Source organism: Gobio gobio (genome assembly GCF_949357685.1).
Source record: "Gobio gobio genome assembly, chromosome: 23".
NCBI lineage: Eukaryota > Metazoa > Chordata > Actinopteri > Cypriniformes > Gobionidae > Gobio > Gobio gobio.
Window position 1 is genome coordinate 26,529,555 of NC_137119.1, and position 19,636 is coordinate 26,549,190.

The 19,636-nt window shown below is 36.7% G+C and overlaps 2 protein-coding genes across 2 annotated transcripts in view; one reads left to right on the plus strand and one right to left on the minus strand.

Moving 5' to 3' along the window:
• Window positions 1-786: 786 nt before the first annotated feature.
• On the minus strand, window positions 787-17,161 carry LOC307119854 (receptor-type tyrosine-protein kinase FLT3-like). Its single transcript, XM_079806541.1, has 24 exons — window positions 16,966-17,161; window positions 16,648-16,736; window positions 15,252-15,394; window positions 15,045-15,151; window positions 14,836-14,953; window positions 14,603-14,748; window positions 12,342-12,475; window positions 12,106-12,244; window positions 11,683-11,860; window positions 11,510-11,607; window positions 11,320-11,425; window positions 10,958-11,145; window positions 6,348-6,436; window positions 6,126-6,258; window positions 5,935-6,039; window positions 5,694-5,804; window positions 5,228-5,384; window positions 4,933-5,042; window positions 3,924-4,042; window positions 3,567-3,689; window positions 2,530-2,641; window positions 2,333-2,432; window positions 1,938-2,043; window positions 787-1,856 (listed from the first exon to the last, which is right to left on the minus strand). The coding sequence occupies exons 1-24, from the start codon at window positions 17,036-17,038 to the stop codon at window positions 1,725-1,727; spliced, it is 2,916 nt and encodes a 971-aa protein (XP_079662667.1). The 5' UTR covers window positions 17,039-17,161; the 3' UTR covers window positions 787-1,724.
• A 1,206-nt stretch (window positions 17,162-18,367) lies between these two features.
• pan3 (poly(A) specific ribonuclease subunit PAN3) overlaps window positions 18,368-19,636 on the plus strand; it is a 38,190-nt gene continuing 36,921 nt past the window's right edge. Inside the window, exon 1 of the mRNA XM_079805874.1 lies at window positions 18,368-19,059. Coding sequence (XP_079662000.1) covers window positions 18,699-19,059 — 361 coding nt within the window. The 5' untranslated portion in view covers window positions 18,368-18,698. The remainder of the gene's footprint in view (window positions 19,060-19,636) is intronic.

Sequence of the window (19,636 nt, forward strand, 5' to 3'; positions counted from 1 at the left end):
AATTCAAAATATTTAGTTCATTTGAAACAATTCAAATCATTAAAATAATAATAATAATAATAAAAATTCAAATTCATGCAATTTTGCTGGCAATGTGAACATAGGATGTTTGGGCTATTTTTAATGTAAACAGATAGGCCTTATTTATTGCAGTGTAAATACAATTGTCTGACTCAGCGCATCACTGAAAAAGGAAACGTGCAAATCTTAACTTTTTCTTCAAGTTGTATCTTACAAATACAGTGATATTTTTCATAATTTTGTGAAGATCTCTTTACACTCCGTGTCCGTACAACTGTGGTTATACAGTAAGCTATTAGCTTATTAATTCATATCATTTTTGTTTAAATTCTGAGTAATGACTTTATGTAATTTCAGTGCATATTGCCATAAAACTGGAACATTAATGTAAATGTGTATGCCTATATCAAAATGAAAACAAACTTTAAAATTGTTCTTACTTCATTACTTTTCTCACTCTAGTAAAAGAGTTTGTAGGCTACGCATGGGTCAGAGTTTGCGTGCAGGTGCGCAAATTTTCCCGTCAAGTTTGTTTTAAATCACAACTTCTGCGTCGGAAGTGGCGTAGCCTACGTCTCTTTTAGGACCTGTTTTGTGCGTACCCAACGGTTATAAATGAGGCCCCTGGTGTCATGGCACTGTGGCGCCCCCCTCTGTAGGTCTATGATATAGCCTAAATACTTTCAATATAAACATACATAATGTTGGAGGTCCTCGCACCATTGGTGTTTGGGCCCTATAGGTTGCACATTATGAGACAAAAATGCAACAAAAAAAATTGTATTGTTTTATTTGCTCTGTTGCATCTGAATACATACAAATATTTTTCAGCTACTCCAATACATTTTTTGTAGTTTATAACATAAAAATAACAATGCTCCCTTTTCAATAATATGTACACTCATTCACTTGTGCAAATGCTCTCAAAGCAAGGGCAATAAACAATGATTACATTACAATTAATACTTTATCACTTTAGGCAATGGAACTGAAAAAGTTAGTTTGCTTTGTAGAAAATACGCACAAATATGCCAATTAAATTCCTGTTACAAGAAATGATAAGCATAACTAAGCATACTGTAGATTATTCTTATTACACGATAAATAATATTTGAAGAATAATGATTAAGCCATACATGTTTTAAAGGTAACTGAATAAATATGATGAAAATTATAATAAAGAGTTTTTCTTATAAAAATAGAGCAATCTATAAAAGTCTGAAAATGTAGCAAAAATAACAATACAGATCCTTGATCTGTTCTCAAACACCTCTTGTCATCCTTCATTATGGTACAGAAGCAGGTTATTCAGTAGGCTACAATTTATAGAAATCTAAATATTTTTAAATTGATTAAAATAAATTTTGAAAGATTTGTTATTTTTCATAGTTCCTAAGCTTGCTGCACAAAACAACATTCAAATACTGTATATTATTAACTAGCCTTGTTTACACCCATAAAAAAGATAATAGGCCTAAATATAAAAAATATTAAACATATTTGTGGTACAATATGTGCATAAATGATTCATACCAATTCCTTCCACAATTTCTCTTGAAACTAAAATGTCTAAGTGGTTATTTATGGAAGCACAAATTATGCATTTAGTTTTCCCATTGCAGACATGATTGCATAATCAAAGCATAAGCTCATATTCAAACTAGAGCTTCTGTTCTTACTGACCCAGGACTGTCCATGGTTTTTCATTCATCTGAATTATCAGTGTTGTTCTGATAGATATCCTGTTTGTTCTCCATCGATGCAGCGTCAGGGGTCACTGTTGCATTCTGGTATGTAACTTCATTGTGACAGTATCCTCCACTATTGTAATATAGCTGTAGACAGATATCACAGTAAATATGCATCCGCCAGCAATGTTACCACATTTTAAAAATAACTTTTCACATAAAAGTCACCCTCTCTTCCAAAGCAGCCAGCTCTTTTTCCATGAAAGCCACAAGCTTGGAGAAACACGGTCGATCTACAGGATCCAGTGTCCAGCAGCGACACATTACCCTGTATCTAAATAAACACAAACACCAGTGTTCTATAAAATACCATAGCCTATATTTTATAAGTGTATAATGTACTTATTTATATGTATAATAAATGTTCCATCTTAATTTTGTTGTTGTCAATTTGTAATATAACACATAATAAAGCATGTGTGTGTGTGTGTGTGTGTGTGTGTATATATATATATGTGTGTGTGTGTGTGTGTGTGTAGAGAGAGAGAGAGAGAGAGAGAGAGAGAGAGAGAGAGAGAGAGATAGCATTGATTTTTTTTAATTAAGAAAATAGAGGCACTTACACAGATTCTGCTGCATAAAAGGGTTGCTCCAAGTGATATCCACTTTCAATCATTCTGTAGAATGTGCTATTCACAGTAATACCAGGATATGGGGTGACTCCTAATAGACATGAATAGTGTGTAAAGATAACAAAACACTGTGTGCTTTTATTAAGGAATGATTTATAGAAATATTCTTTCTATACAAGTTACCACACCTAGAGAAAATATTTCCCATAGAAGAATGCCATAGGCCCAGACGTCACTCTGCATAGTGTACACCCCTTTGAAAATACTCTCAGGAGCCATCCACTTCACTGGCAAACGCACCTGCAAAAATACCATGTAGACAAACACCAAAAGTCAACTAAATGAAGACAAGTTACAACTACACTGTAACCCTAACGCTCAAAATAATTAATTGAGTAGTACAAACTTAAATTAAACAAATGAGTTCTTAAATGAACTGTTATGAGTATTTGGAACTTTCTTTTTCTTTTGAGGTCAAAGAAATTACATATTTCCAGTAAACTGAAACTATTTCAGGTTTCATTGTTTTGAGTTGAATGAACTCCTTTCCTTTCATTTAGAATAACTTAAGTTTAACTGAAACTGGACTGGGATTTTTTTATTTCCCAGCATGCTTTGCCTATGGGACCTGAAAGGGAGAGTAAATGCTAAAATGAAGTGTTATATCTTTTGTGTGTGTGTGTGTGTGTGTGTGTGTGTGTGCAAGATTAATGATAAAGGAGATTTAGTAGTGATTAATGTTTTGTTATGCTAATTTAGAAGAGTTTCTGTTAATGTGAGTTTTTGGAGAGTTACCATCATGGTGACAAGGGGCGCATGCTGCTTGATTTGAGAGCAGGTAAGTTGTTGTACTCATTTAGTAAGTGCTATTGTTAACATGTTAGAAAGTTGGCATTTTCTGAATTAGTTTGTTATAGCTAGCTAAATATTTCTTAACTTAAAAAAAATCTCATTCTACTTTTTTGAGTTCTGACAACTTATTAGGTTTTACAGTGAATTAAGTAACTCATGATTTGCAATTTTGATTTGCAAGTTAGTGAACTCAGTACTTCAAGTTAGGAGCAATTGACATGCATGAGTACTACAAACTCAAAACTTGATAGTTGTGCTTACTAAAAATTGGGAACATCATAACTCCAAAATTTGTATGTAACTTTCTACCTCAAATGTTTTGAGTTAGCCCAACTTATTTGGGTTTACAGTGTAGATTACCCAAAATACCTACATTTCCTTTTACAACGTAGTTGTAATCATGTTCAATATCTCTGGCGAGGCCAAAGTCACCGATCTTCACTTGTCTGCCATGTGTCACCAAAACATTTCTGGCTGCCAAGTCCCTATGGATACACTGTAGGCAGAAAATTGTTCACTTTTTTATGACTATATAGCACCTATATGAGAAAACAAATCAAGATATTAAGCACTCAGATATAAAAAGGAATACAAAGAGTACAGAAGCTCTGGGTTGTGACATGTTCTAATGAAGTATTCAGAGATAGCATTAGGAAAAAAAGGTAATAAAGCTGTGAGTTTTATCTCTGAGAAGGAAGTAGATGTGTCATGATCAGAAAGTTAAGCTCACATTTTTAGAGGACAGGAACTCCATGCCCTTTGCAACTTGAAAAGAGAAACTCAGGAGGTCATCATAGGTGAGACTCTGAAGTTCCTCTTCTTGAAGTTTGTCTTCACATTCAAGCATTTCTTTACAGAATTGACATAAAACAATTATTTCGTTTTATTATCTGTTTTACTCATTGTTATTAGTTATTTGGTAAGAAATAACAAATAAAACGAGCATATGGACATTCTGCAATCACATATTTGCTTAAAGTGCCCCCATCATGCTTTTTCGGACATTACATTTTATGTAGTGTGTAATTTAGCTGTTTGTGAATGTATAAAAGGTCCTGATTGTTACAAATTTGCATAATGGTCTTCATTGGCTGCCCACGAACAGCGTTTACTTTGACCCGCCCTCAAACATTGTATTTGTAGCTGAGGCCTTGAAGAGTCTGGGTCATGTTTTCGACATGTCGAGAAGACGCTGTTTTCTGTGCTGTGAAAGCAAATCCACGCATTTCCAAAGGATTGGGGACTCGGGCTAGAATTTATATGGTTTTGTTTCCGATAAATGGAACCACCAATCAGAGCACAGAAGACTCTCAGAAAATAAGGGTTTAGAGAGACTGAGTCCTTCATCAAACCATTTCAGCCACTGTGAGAAAAGAGGTGATGCTGCAATGTATATTATGAGAAAATGTTAGTGTTTTTTGACCTTGGATGCATGAACACCTTTTGTAGGAGACCGCAAAAACAAAATGAAGAACCTTTAAAATAACATAATAGGGCACTTTAATAAATTGATGTTTTGTGATTATGATGCATGTATGGTTTAATATGTGAAACCAAGTTAATATGCATAATAAAATTAGTTAATAGGTAAACAACACATTAATATAATAATAAAATGTTGATAAATAAAAGTAATAAAAAGTTGAACCTCTTAAAAGCCGTTGCATAATGTATACATTTGATGATATCTATGTTTATGTGTATCTAAAACCTCTTAAATTCTCCTTTTCTCCACCTACCCTCAAAAGTAGACACCGAGCTGATGCTGGGACTGAGGAGCGCCTCGTTCTCCTGTCCTTTGCTTGTAAGAGTCATGTGCAGGCATGGGCTGTTATCAGGCTCAACATCGCTGTGGAGGCACGACAAGGAGAGAGAAGCACATGGTCTTTTACAGTAACTGTATGACACCTTATTCACTTATGTACACGGTTCCCCATCAGCACGGGATATTCATTTCCCTCTGTTCCGCACGGGTTTTTCTATGTCTAAAAGGCCACTAATGTAATTCACTTCTTAGTGGATGCTTATGCAAACCTGGAGTTTCTCTTCTGCTGGAAGTTGTGGTAGAGGCCCCTGAATCTGTCCCTGTTGAAAGCATCCGTCAGATATTTGTGAAAACGTTCCCTGTTGCTCTTCATGTAGTTCAAGAGATCTCCGTTACAGCAGTACTGGAATATCAGGTAAGTTGGACCTGCAGATAAAAAAAAAAGAGAATTGTATATTATCCAGCTCATTTGACATATAAGCAAATAAATGAACATTAAGGGCCCTATCATACACTTGACGCAATGCAACGGCTGGCGCGACGCAAGTGTTTTTCGCTAGTTTCAACCTGACAGAGTTATCATTTTCACATTCAGCGGTATGTGAGAAGAGAGGTCAAACGCACAACCGACCAATCAGAATCAAGTATTCAAGAGAGATGCAAGATATTTGTATATGTGTAGGAGTCTCTAGCAGAGGATATGATTCAGAAACCCACAACTTCTCCAAATCTTACCTGAGCCTGTGCAAGCTCCGAGCAAGTTGACAATGTTTTCATGGTGTCCAATATGAGTCAGCATTTTTAGCTCAGACATCAGAGCTTCCTTCTCCACTGCCTGGTGCTTGTCTGTTTGATGCATAAGTTAACAAATCAAAATACACATTTACCAACATATTACAAAGTGCCGATGACATACATACACAATTGATTGATTTTGTTTTGTAGAGATATTCATGCCAGTTTTGTCATCACTTACCCTTTAACATTTTTACTGCTACCTGAATGGACACTCCCGGTTTGCTGATCCCATATGCTGTAGCCTGCACAACCATCCCAAAAGCACCAGATCCTAGCTCATTACCTTTTGGAAAGCACACAGAAGGAATTAGTAACACCTAATAGGTTATTTCTAGCCAGTCAAAAGAAGGTTCCTGGTCCTATCTTTACCAAGCTCAAGATTTTCTCGTGGAAATTCCCATTTCAGGTCATACTTAAACTCTTTGAAATCAATGTATATGTAGTCATTGTCATTGGGTCCGACCATCTGAATCATCTGGATCTGGCACTGGTACGCAGGCTTCTGTGACAAAGGAGTGACAGTATATTGTTTCAAGAGGTAAGATCTATGATTCTTGGTGTTTGTCATCATGACAGAGACTGCAGGTTTACCTTAACTTTGATGAAGATGATTAAGGCAAAGATGACAACAAGGAGTATGACGATTAGCAGGAAACAAATCACATATTCAATGCGGAAATCTGAGGAAAAATAGAGTGATAACTTGCATATGAAAAAAAAATCGCCTGCATAAATTAAGTTTGCACCTGCTAACCAAACTGAACTAAAATCGTGACTCATCCTCAGTGCTAACCATATTTGAAACTAAAATTGGGGTTTATTACTGCACTAACATTGACAGACAATATGTGATCTTCATGTAAAATGGGGAAAAAGATTCCAAAGAAAAACACCTTTTCACAGCTGTAAAAATTTGCTATAAATAATGTTTTTGGTATCATGTTATGTTAAATTCAAATTCTGTGGTGTGAAAATATATTCATGTACTGTATATATGTGGGGGATCTTTCCTGCTATAGTCAAATGTTTGGGAACGGTAATATTTTTAGCTGTGAAATAGTGAAATATTATTATTACAATATAAAAAATTTATTTTAAAATGTAATTTATTCCTTTATAAGCCCCAATTTTCAGCAGTCATTACTCCAGTCTTCAATGTCACATGGCTTTGAATTTGACGATTTGCTGCTCAAGAAACCTTTCTAATTAATATTGAAAACAGTTGTGCTTCATATTTTTGCGGAAACCATAAAAAATTTTCCTCCAGGATTTTTTTGGTCAATAGAAGGATACAAAACATCATTTATTTGAAATATAATGTTTTTGTAACAATGTAAATGTCACTTTACTGTCACTTTTTATCAATGTAATGCACCCTTGCTGAATAGAACTTTTAATTTCTTTGAACTTTTGAATGGTAGTGTAAAGAGTTATGAAATCCCATTTAAGATCTAGTAAGATAAGTAAGATCAAAGCCTTTGTATATAGGAAGACGGTGCGCTCCGATTACTTATTAAAGGATTAGTTCACCCAAAAATGAAAATAATGTCGCCATAATGGCGAATAATGTTCATCTTCGGAACATAAATTAAGATATTTTTGTTGAAATCCGAAGGCTCAGTGAGGCCTCCATAGGGAGCAAAGCAATTTACATTCTCAAGATCCCTTAATGTACTAAAAACATATTCATATTTAAATCAGTCCATGTGAGTACAGTGGTTCAATATTAATATTATAAAGCGACAATAATATTTTTGGTGCACCAAAACCCCCGAAATAACGACTTATATAGTGATAACCGATTTCAAAACACTGCTTCATGAAGCTTCGGAGTGTATCGAATCAGCGAGTCGAATCATGATTCGGATCGCATGTCAAACCGCCAAACTGCTGAAATCATGTGACTTTGATGCTCCGAACCGCTGAATCGACTCGCTGATTTGATACTTTCCGAAGCTTCATGAAAATGAATGGGAAAGTGTAAAAAATAAAAAAAAATCACTTTTTTTGTCAAAAAAAATTAACTAAATCCAGTATAAATCTGAAAATGTCCACATTTATATCAAGGTCTGGTCCTAGAGCATAAACACAAAGTAGAACGAACTTTCTATCTCATACACACACACACGTACACACACACACACACACACACACACACACACACACACACACACACACACACACACACACACACACACACACACACACACACACACACACACACACACACACACACACACACACACACACACACACACACACACACACACACACACACACACACACACACACACACACACAAACACAAACACAAACACACACACATGTGTGTGACTGCAACAGAGAGTATTTTTATTGAAATTGGCAAATAAAATCAACAAAACTTGCATAAATCTGAAAGATTTTCATACATAAATGAAGTACTAGTACTAGAGCACAAATGCAATATGGAACAAGCATGTTCACTCACTCACACACACACACACACACACACACACACACACACACACACACACACACACACACACACACACACACACACACACACACACACACACACACACACACACACACACACACACACACACACACACACACACACAAACACACAAACACACAAACACAGGTGTCTGGAGTATTTTTTTTGATTTTGGCAATGAATGGGAAAATGTAAAAAATGCTTTTTTTTCACTTTGTTTGTAAAAAAAAATCAACTAAATCCAGTATAAATCTGAAAATGTCTACATTTATATCAAGATCTGGGGCCTCATTTATAAAACTTTGCGTAGGATTTGCGTCAGAAGTGGCGTACGGATGAAACATAGGACGTGCGTACGCACAGAAATATTCGGATTTATAAAACCGTGCGCACGCACATCCTACGCAGTTTTCCCTTAATAAATCACAATCAATTCTAAATGTAGCGCAGCTTTTGCGGCTTCATGTCACGCCCATAGTTGCCCATAAATAGTCTGTGAAACGCCCACAAATTAATATTCATCGATTGCGAAATCATGGCAAATACAGAGAGGAAATCAAAAAAACGTAACTTCACTCAATGTGAAGTAGAAATTATCGTTGGCGAGGTGGAAAAGAGGAGAAAAATATTTTTTGGAGGGCACAGTGTGGGCATTACTAATGCCAAAAAGGCGCTTGAAGTGCAAAAGGTTGCAGACGCCGTAAATGCTGTAGCCTCACAACCTCGGACCGTGGCCGAAAAAAAAAGAAATGGTCGGACATCAAAGTCGAGGCAATAAAGCGTCTAGCGCTGCATCGCCAGAGTGTGTCTGCCACGGGTGGGGGAGACGGGACACCGGAGCTGACCCCTCTTGATGAGAGACTGGCGGCAATTATTGGGGAATCCCTATTAATCCCTATCCCTATTATCTACGTGGAAATGGGAAATAGTTCATTGCAAATGTAATTTCTTGCAGCTTTCTGAATGGTTGAGACATACATCAGTTATTTTATCGAAAATAAAACAAACTAAAGGCATTTGCATGAATACCATGATTCCGTAGCTGATGAAGAAATTTTTACTATGAAAACAACTTTCCCCAGTGGACCATTAATACATCTATCTATCTATTTATCTATCTCCCTAATTATCTATCTATCTGTCTATCTAATTGCATCTATATCTGCTCCGCCAGACGGACACATTGACGAGAATATCAGTTTTGTACATTATTTCGTTCTGTTTACCATATTATATATGAGGATGAATTGCATAACATGCCAATATTGTTGCAGAACATATTTCACTTTTTTTTTGTTGCATTTCTGTTGTAATTTTCGTTTGATTTTGTTTGTTTTACACTGCAGATCGATCAAACGGGTGTTCGTGTAGGCTGTTAATTGTAATACTTGTTTTGTGAAGTCTTCAAGTTATTTATGAGAGACATAGCCTATTGCCATTTCTTTTACACAACGGTCTACAGTTTCACACACTTTCACGTGTTTCTTCCATCTGCCGACGGTGTCGCCATTTCTCATTTCATCCGTTTTTGTGCGTACGCCTGGGTCAGAGCTTGCGTGAAGGACCGCACATTTTCCCGTCAAGTTTGCTTTTTATAAATACCAATTATTGCGTAGAGAGCGGCGTACGCCTTCTTTTGTGCGTACGCAACGTTTATAAATGAGGCCCCTGGTCCTAGAGCATAAACACAAAGTGGAAGGAACTTTCTGTCTCATTACACACACACAAACACCCACATGTGTGTGACTGCAACAGAGAGCATTTTTAAAGAAACTGGCAAATAAAATCAACAAAACTGGCATAAATCTGAAAAAATTCCATACATAAATGAAGAACAAATACTAGAGCACAAATGCAACATGGAACAATCATGAGAAAGAGAGGGAAAAGGGGCAAATAAAAGAAAGATGAAAGGCAGCTTAACTTTTGCATAACTTCCCTATGGACCTCTATTGGATAATGTGGTCATTGCACTCTCTTTCTCTTTAACTATAATTCCTAAAGTTTTTCCACAAACCTACAGATGGCGGTATTCTATCCCTAACACATAGAGCAATGTCCAAAAACTATTTATATTTATTTAAGATCATCATTCAAGTGATTTTTTCATAAAAAAATAATTTTTAATGAGCCAATTTATGACATAGTTAAGTATTTGTGCAGTAAATAGGTAAAAAATGTATAAATATATAGTTGAGAAGTAAATTAAAAAAATGATATATAGTTTTCCATGTAAAAAAATTATATTTCCTTATGCAATCGCTCTGTAAAAGTTTGGGACTCAAACGTAAACCCTACTTGAGGGACGATTAAGGGTTAATGGGAGAAAGTGCAACGCCCAATATGGCGAATAAGCTCCACCTTCTAAATTGTCTAAACGAAAGAGCCAATCGTTGATTAGTAAAGTCATCGCGTCACTGCAGCTGTCGGTTGCTACAGAAACATTCAGCGTTTAGAAACAAAATTTATGAGACAGTTGTTGTCAGATTTCATTGGTGATTTCAAATATGAAATTTAATGGTAAGCTTGGCGAACAATTTTGGAGAATTTGATGTTTTCCCATTCAAAGAGGAGCTGTTCTTGCAGGCGTTTCAAAGATGGCCGCCGAGTGAAATTATTTTTAGAGGGACTTTGGTAAAATGCACAGAATAATGCAAGTCAGTGTTTAGATTAACTCAATGCGACCAATTTCAGGAGTGTTCAATCTTGGGTTTAGACTCACTCGTTTGCAGAAGTATTTGTTCACTGCAGTCCGTCCCTGCTACGTTAGTGATGCAGCATTTAATACGATTGTCCTCCCCGTTTGAGAGTGGTCTGGCAAAGTGAATTTTCTTGTGACAGAACTGATCTGAATTCATGAACTCGGGCTGGGCCACATACATCTCTTTCCAGTCTTCAGGATCAATACATCTGCGAAAATATTCAGAGTTCACTTCATTTGCAAACAATGGTGTTTCAGTAGAGAAATTGGTACAAGTCATGTATATGTTAAAACAAATCAAAAAAAAAAAAAAAGACTTGTACTTCTTGTAAAAACACGTTTATGTAATTGGTTATCTCTGCTCCTAAGGTTTGATGACTTACTTAGCATGTGATGGGCAGATCTTCCAAGAGACAGTCACAGGTAGAGAGCTTTGAGTGTCACACGTGGTGAAGCTTGAATTTTTCTGTATTGTAATTGTAGGAATGTCTGCAAAATGCATTGCATATTAATATATTTCACATTTAACAAAACTGTTTTACATTTCATTCAAACTGGGTAATGACCACTCACCTGAAATGCAGAGAGACATATTCCTTGTGACAATATATTCTGGAGTCTTTAGTTTTATTTGGTACTGGCCTGGTTCAGGGTCACACAGCTCAAAAGTACTAAAGAGAGAATGAACAAAATAAGCAAACACAACACAGTAAAATGGATTAAAATGGATGGCATGAGGTAAATACCTATTAAAATGAAGGTGGTGAGTCTCTCTGCATTGTATTTTGGTTTGATTTGGTGTAATCCAGTGACATTGGGCTTTTGGGAAGGAGAACACCAGAGCTTGGAAGCAGAAGCTTGCCTTATTTCGTGCTAGTATGCTGTTGTTCTCATTCAACTGCAATATGTCGATTTTGTCATTTTCTGTCAAGGAAGGATGGACAATAGAGGAAGGGCAAAAATATCACTTTCATTATTTATGTTGCACAACAATACATTGTCTCGATTTTCAGTCAAAAATTTTTTTTTTTTAATTCTGTCAAATTAACTTGGCAGTATTAGAAGCTTTCATGCGATTTCTCTAAATCTGAATTATTCATTGTGTTTTCAATAATCACAAAATTAATATTTTTGATATTTTAACAGAAAAGGGCAATGGCTTTACTTACCAAGGACCTTGACATAGATGTTCCAAGTTTGATTGTTTTTAGATTTGCAGATGTACTCCCCACTATGCGTCACATTAACTGATTCGATAAAGAAGTACTTCATCCAATCAGAAAAATATACTGATGTAATTCCTTCGACCTGAAGTAAGGGCATAAAAGATAAGTGAAAACATCAGCAAACGGTCAGAGCAGTGAAAGGATTGAATCATTCTTCATGGTTACCATCCACATCTTACTTCTGTTTTATTGAAGTGCCATTTCAAATCAGGGATGCTTTTTTTCCAATTTATGGCGCAACGGAGTAGCAGAGACCATCCAGATTTCAGGAAAATCATCTGAGCTTTTTGCGCATTCACTTTCTTATCCAGATCTGAAGGATAACCAACACAATTTGAAAAACCCTACATCATCTAAATAACATTTTCCAAGCAAGTTATTAAACTTGGCTGTTACTATAGTAATATATAAGAGATATTATAATATTTCAATATCTAGATACTCTATATCTAATTTTAAAGTAATGTTTTTGGGGTTTGAGGTAGGGGTCATTTGTTGATATACACCAATCAGGCATATGATCACAATATACTAATTTTGTTGGTCCCCGTTTTGCTGCCAAAACAGCCCTAACTTGTCGAAGAATGGACTCCACTAGACCCCTGAAGGTGTGCTGTGATATCTGGTAGCAAGATGTTAGCAGCAGATCCTTTAAGTCCTGTAAGTTGCAAGGTAGAGCCTCCATGGATCGAACTTGTTTGTTCAGCACATCCCACAGATGCTTGATTGGATTGAGATCTGGGGAATTTGGAGGCCAAGTCAACACCTCAAACTCATTGTCGTGCTCCTCAAACTGCTTTGTGGCAGGGCGCATTATCCTGCTAAAAGAGGCCACAGCCACCAGGGAATACCGTTTCAATGAAAGGGTGTACATGGTCTGCAGCAATGCTTAGGTAGGTGGTACATGTCAAAGTAACATCCACATGGATGGCAGGACCCAAGGTTTCCCAGCAGAACATTTCCCAAAGCATCACACTGCCTCCGCCGGCTTGCCTTCTTCCCCATAGTGCATCCTGGTGCCATGTGTTCCCCAGGTAAGCAGCACGCACCCGGCCATCCACGTGATGTAAAAGAAAACCTGATCCACCTTCTTCCATTGCTCCGTGGTCCAGTTCTGAAGCTCACGTGCCCACTGTTGGCGCTTTCGGCAGTGGACAGGGGTCAGCATGGGCACCCTGATTGGTCTGCGGCTATGCAGCCCCATTCGCAACAAACTGCGATGCACTGTGTATTCTGACACCTTTCTATCAGAACCAGCATTAACTTCTTGAGCAATTTGAGCTACAGTAGCTCGTCTGTTGGGTCGGACCTCACGGGCCAGCCTTCACTCCCCACGTGCATCAATGAGCCTTGGCCGCCCATGACCCTGTCGACGGTTCACAACTGTTCCTCTTTGGACCACTTTTGATTGATACTGACCACCCACAAGGAACACCCCACAAGAGCTGCAGTTTTGAAGATGCCCTGACCCAGTTGTCTAGCCATCACAATTTGGCCCTTTTCAAACTCGCTCAAATCCTTACGCTTGCCCATTTTTCCAGCTTTTAACACATCAACTTTGAGGAAAAATTTTATATAATATAATATATCCCACCCACTAACAGGTGCTGTGATGAGGAGATAATCAGCGTTATTCACTTTATGTGATGTGTGATATGTTATGCCTTATTGGTGTATATTATATTAACATATACATATGTTGTATATTGATCAAATGTATATATATGGGTTGCATTTGGGTTATATATAAAAAGAGCATTATTTATCTGTTATTTAGATAAGAAAATAAATATTTGAAGAACTTTTAATTCAGGAATCATATTAAGTAAAATCCAAATGAAGTCGCTGACAGTATTTTAACAATGTCTTCTTGTCTCATGACCCACAGATCACAAAGATTGGAATGCATGATTAAATATATCAATACTTTTATTCAACGGGATGCATTAAATTGAACAAAAGTGACAGTAAAGACATTCATAATGTTACAAAAGATTTATATTTCAAATAATGCTGCTCTTTTCATTCATCAAAAAGCCATGGAGGAAAAAAAGTTTCATGGTTTCCACAAAAATATTACTGTTTTGTTTCATTGCTCATAATAAAAAGTGTCTTGAGCAGCAAATCAGCATATTAGAATGATTTCTGAAGGACCGTGTGACACTGAAGACTAGAGTAATGATGCTGAAAATTCAGCTTTGCCATACCATGAATAAATTACATTTTAAAATATATTAAAATAGAAAACAGTTATTCTAAATTGTAATCATATTTCATAATATGACTGTTTTTATTGTATTTCTGATCAAATAAATGCAGCCTTGGTGAGATATATAACATAATAACATTAAGAACCCCAAACTATTGAATGGTTATGTACGTGTATACAAATATGTTTGATACAAATTCTGTAACTATTGAAAAAAAAAACATTACGTACCGTAATTATGGACCTCAGTACATTCTTCTCCCAGTGTATTAATGGCACAGCACGTTATATTTGGAGTTATATGATCATATTGATGGTTATTTAAAATGCTCTCTGTCTTATACCACTTATTTGTCTTGCCCTCCACTGGATTGTCTCTAAATGGAGAACAAACAATCGAGATGTACAGTTAGAGCCGTGATTTAAATGAGGTAAAACGATAGCAGACCATAACTTCATATTACCTGTTACCATACCACCAGATGGTTGGTTTTGGGTTCCCCTCAGAAGTACACACTAATTCTGCTATATTGCTACTCCCTGCTCGTGCAATAGCTTTGAGCACTGGAACTGATGGCCTTCCTACAGAAACAACAAAGGGTAAAGTATGGATTAGATCATAAATAGGGATGTTTTATGTGTATTTTCTTCATTTTGTGAGTGTTTGACTTACTTTGTGGAGATTGAACAACTGTAACACTATGATTGCCACAGATTACAGTGTATATTACACTTTCAAATCTCTCAGTGTTCTGTAATGGATCCATAGATGTATTTATCCTGTATAAAGAATGTAAAAGATTTTGATCAATTATTCATCTTTAACATCAGGTGATGTATTACAGTAGCCTAATCCCTCATCCATCCCACAGATACAAACCTTTGGGAGCAGAGACATTTAAGCCCATCTGAGCTGTTTTGTTGGCACGCACTGTAAATTTCAACAGTTTGTCCTTCAGCGACGTCCAGTTTGATTGGGTCAGAACTCATCAAGTCAGTCTCTTCCAATGTGCATTTTACGGTCTAAAAAAAAACAAAAAAAAAACGTGTACAGACTTTAACACTCCAGTCGTCACCATCAGTGCTGAAAAAGAGCAAACACAGCCTGACAGTAACTGTAAAATACACAAGTTCTGTGGTCATTACTGCAATTTCTGTATAGGCATCAGTTCTGCTTTTATTTATAGCTGCTTTTTTACTGCTTAAAAAAGGGATAAACATTTGTATATAAATGCAAGATTAGATAAAAGACCTAATGCCCTTTCTTACAGAGACTCTTGTTACAAATAATCTACCCAATAATAAACCCAAATAAACTATAAGCTATATTGTAGGTTCATTACACAAAAAGGATGTTTAATTATATTAAACTTTAACAATGAAATCTAATTCCAGATTTTACTGTGTGTTATCCCCTGCAACTGTACTGTTGTTATATTGATATACTATTTAAAGTCTGCTAAATTGGAACAACTTATTTTGCACTTGATGCACCTTAGTTATCCAGAAATTGTGCTGCGGCCCATCTAAAAATATACTTAGGTATTTGATTGTGCTAAAGTGGAACTATTGCAAGTATACTTTATGTACACTTTAAATATCTTGCATTTAAAGATTGATATAGTGATCAAATTATACCAATAGTGATATAAAAACACATTTTAGGCTTATTATTAAGAAATGTGCATTGTGCAATAAAGAAGTACTTCAAATAAATATGAATTATAATTATATAATTATAATTATAATAATATTTATGTCAAGTCTCAAGCGATATTTCAGTAAATGTTCATGGATTTGTAGTATAGCCTACTTTGTAAGAAACGATATACCCATCGTTTTCATTTGAGAAGCCTTTTACCATCTTACCTAGCCTACTCCTTAATAAAATAATGTAACAGCTCTTTAAGGACAAATGTCTAATTTTTCAATCACTTTCTATTTTATTAAATGATCAGCCCTGTTACCATGAATTTCTAAAGTAAACAACCGAATGTTTATGATGTTTAACTAAATGTTTAAAGTCTTACAAAATTGTGCCTTGCAAATGATATTTTATAAACGGAAAAGGCATTTATGACCAGGCTAATTTAATGTAACGTTCACTGGTAAAGTAAATCTCGCGAGGGTGAATGGTTAATCTATAGGCATCTCTAACCTCAACCCTGCCTGTAGCATATGTGGGGTAAAGCTAAAATATAATCTTGCAAGGAGTCTGAGAACTGTAGGCAGAAAGCTGTACTGAGCCAGTGAGGGGCTTTTCAGAAAAACTTTACCAATCCATCAGTGCCACATTTTGATTGAGTCTCAGTTGAAGCGTCCGTCACCGCGCTGCATTGAGTGCCCAAGTGCAGCACGAGCAACACTTCGGTACGACATAAGAAGAAAACAAATGTGAGAGAAAAGAGTGAATTGAATTTTTTTTATATACTAGACCTTAAACTAATGGAATGAATGTTTAACATAGCTACAAATTAGACAAAATAAATCACAAACGATTAATCCATTAAAATGAGATTATAGCCTAAATGAACTAGGCTAATGTGTCACCGGTTCAGTGTTAAATTACAGTAAAAAAAAAATGTCCGACTTACCCACCAAAAGCCTCTTTCCTGGACGCATCGCGTGAAGGCATAACAGTTTGTTCCTCGACCCTTGTGTGATCATGAAATAGGATGGACAGCGAACAGAGGCGCAAAGACTTTCACGTCAGCGCATGACACAAAACATCACTTCTTAATAAGGCTCAGGATTCGCTTCAGCACATGACACACAAAACATCACTTTACTGACGCTAAGCACTTCTTCAAATGCATCAGGTTGGGTATCACTGACAGCAACTTCAAAAAGAAGCCTTTTGGCAAGTAGATTGTTTCTAAAACGGAATTATATTTCTGGTAGCCTATTATTTATATTGGAGTATTTTTCCTTGACAGCAATAGCCTATTGCAGCATAACAACAATATTAATACATATGAATTGTCATTAATAAGAACACACACACACACACACACACACACACACACACACACACACACACACACACACACACACACACACACACACACACACACACACACACACACACACACACACACACACACACACACACACACACACACACACACACACACTTTTTGTGGGGACTCTAATGGTTTTTATACTGTACAAACTGTATATTCTATCCCCTTATGGAGACCCTAAACCTACCCATCACAGAAAACTGCATTTTTTTCATAAAAAAAACAACAACTAAAAAACTCCTTCTGTATGATTTATATCCTCATGGGGACCTCAATTTAGGTCCCCATGGTGACACGAGATCATTGATAATATATTGACATTTAGCCTATACTTATAGGCCTAGTGTTTATGTTACATTTTGAGCCTGCGTTTTTAAAAGCAGAGGACTTTGCACTTTTCATATTTTAACTCAAAATATATATTTATATATATTAATTCATTAATTTGGTATTTGTGTCAATTTGTTTTTAATAGGTCTAAATAATGATTTATCTTCATACATTTATTATGAACGTGTGTCTGTGTGTGTGTTCATGTTTTTTCTATCATAGTGGGGACTTCAACCTGAATTAATGCACAATTAAGTCCCCACTATGCTTGAAAAAACATGAACACACACACACACACACACACACACACACACACACACACACACACACACACACACACACACACACACACACACACACACACACACACACACACACACACACGTTCATAATAAATGTATGAAGATAAATAATTATTTAGACCTATTAAAAACAAATTGACACAAATACCCAATGAATATATTTGAGTTAAAATATGAAAAGTGCAAAGTCCTACTAGTAAAACTAGGAAAAGTAAAACTCAGGCTCAAAATGTAACATCAACACTATAAGTATAGGCTAAATGTCAATATATTATCATTGATTGTAGCTAATATGTGCTTTATTATTTAAATGAATCCCCTACTGACTCCTTATGTGAACTGCAGTCCTGGTCGTACCCAGCATGCACAGCAGAGCTATTAGCGCTTAGCTGAACAAGTGTAGACAGAAGACAACAACAACAGCATGATCTCAGCCAAACGCCAGGCTGATGGGCTAGTAGGCCAGCTATGGACCCGGACAACGAGTATCAGTGCATGGCGACAAAAGTGTGGCTTTTGCTGACTATTGATCTGGCTCGATGAGGAGGCTGATTTTATTGCTAAACGTCCAGTAAGGTGCTCGTTGTTTTTCAAGTGTTTTAGAATATACGCTGCTAAACATCACTCTATGTGCAAGTCTCTTCCGGCGGGAGCAGCAGCAGCAGCGGTGCCATGAACAGTGGACTCCCAGCTTTAGCTGCTCCGCTCGGGGGTGTCGGAATACCGGGTGTGAAAGTGAAATTCTGTCGTTATTATGCGAAAGACAAGACTTGTTTTTACGGAGATGAATGCCAGTTTCTGCACGAGGACCCGTCCATGGCGAGCCTTTCTTTGCACGGAGGTGGTACAGGTGCTGGAGGAGGAGGAGGAGGAGGAGGAAGCCCCGTCTCTTTATCTCTAGTCGGTGGAGCAGTGACGGCGGCGGGATACGTGCTTGGAGGTAGCGCGGCCAGCGGCGCTCCTGCGAACGTCCCCAAAAAGAACGATTCTCTGGGTCCCGCGGGAACAGCTCTGGAGGGACAGCTGTTGTCCAGTAAGTTTGTACTGAGGCCTACTGTATAGTGTTCTCTGTTGTTGTTACTACACGGCGGCTTTTGTCTAAATCGAGGCCGTGGATTTAGCGCGGCCTTCACCTCGCCACCAAAACAACACGGGAAATCAACTTGTTACTCCACAGCTCGCAAGCACTTTTAAACGAACGGATAAAGTACTTGAATAACCAATGCAAAAGCGTTTAGTTAATGCTCGGTGTGGTTTCTACTGGTTCCAAAATGTTTTACAAAATGCATAAAATGTCTAGTTTTTGATAACTGGAAGGTATGGCAAGCCATTTCAACATTTATTCCTAGTATAAGTATTTCTTTATCGTGTACTCCAGTAATCCAGCATGTACTAGTTTTTTTTTTACTGTTTCACCTGTAAATGGTCATTATTAGACACTACTACCAGGGATATTAGCTTAGTTTTAAGTAGTGCTGCCCCCGACTAAAGATTTTCCTAGTCCACTGTTAGTCGTTTGTTCAAGCTATTAGTCGGGGAGTAATACTAAACCATAGTAATGAGCATTTAAATAATTCACAATATAAATTGCAAAGTTGATCTGTTGCAAA

Bases quoted from the DNA above. Each gene is read 5' to 3' on its own strand.
- LOC307119854 (XM_079806541.1), bottom strand. From the start codon at position 17,038: ATGATCACACAAGGGTCGAGGAACAAACTGTTATGCCTTCACGCGATG. The intron at 11,426-11,509 runs GTGAGTGGTCAT...TGCATTTTGCAG, and splicing joins TATGTCTCTCTGCATTTCAG to ACATTCCTACAATTACAATA. The intron at 3,690-3,923 runs GTGAGCTTAACT...TTCTGCCTACAG, and splicing joins AGTTCCTGTCCTCTAAAAAT to TGTATCCATAGGGACTTGGC.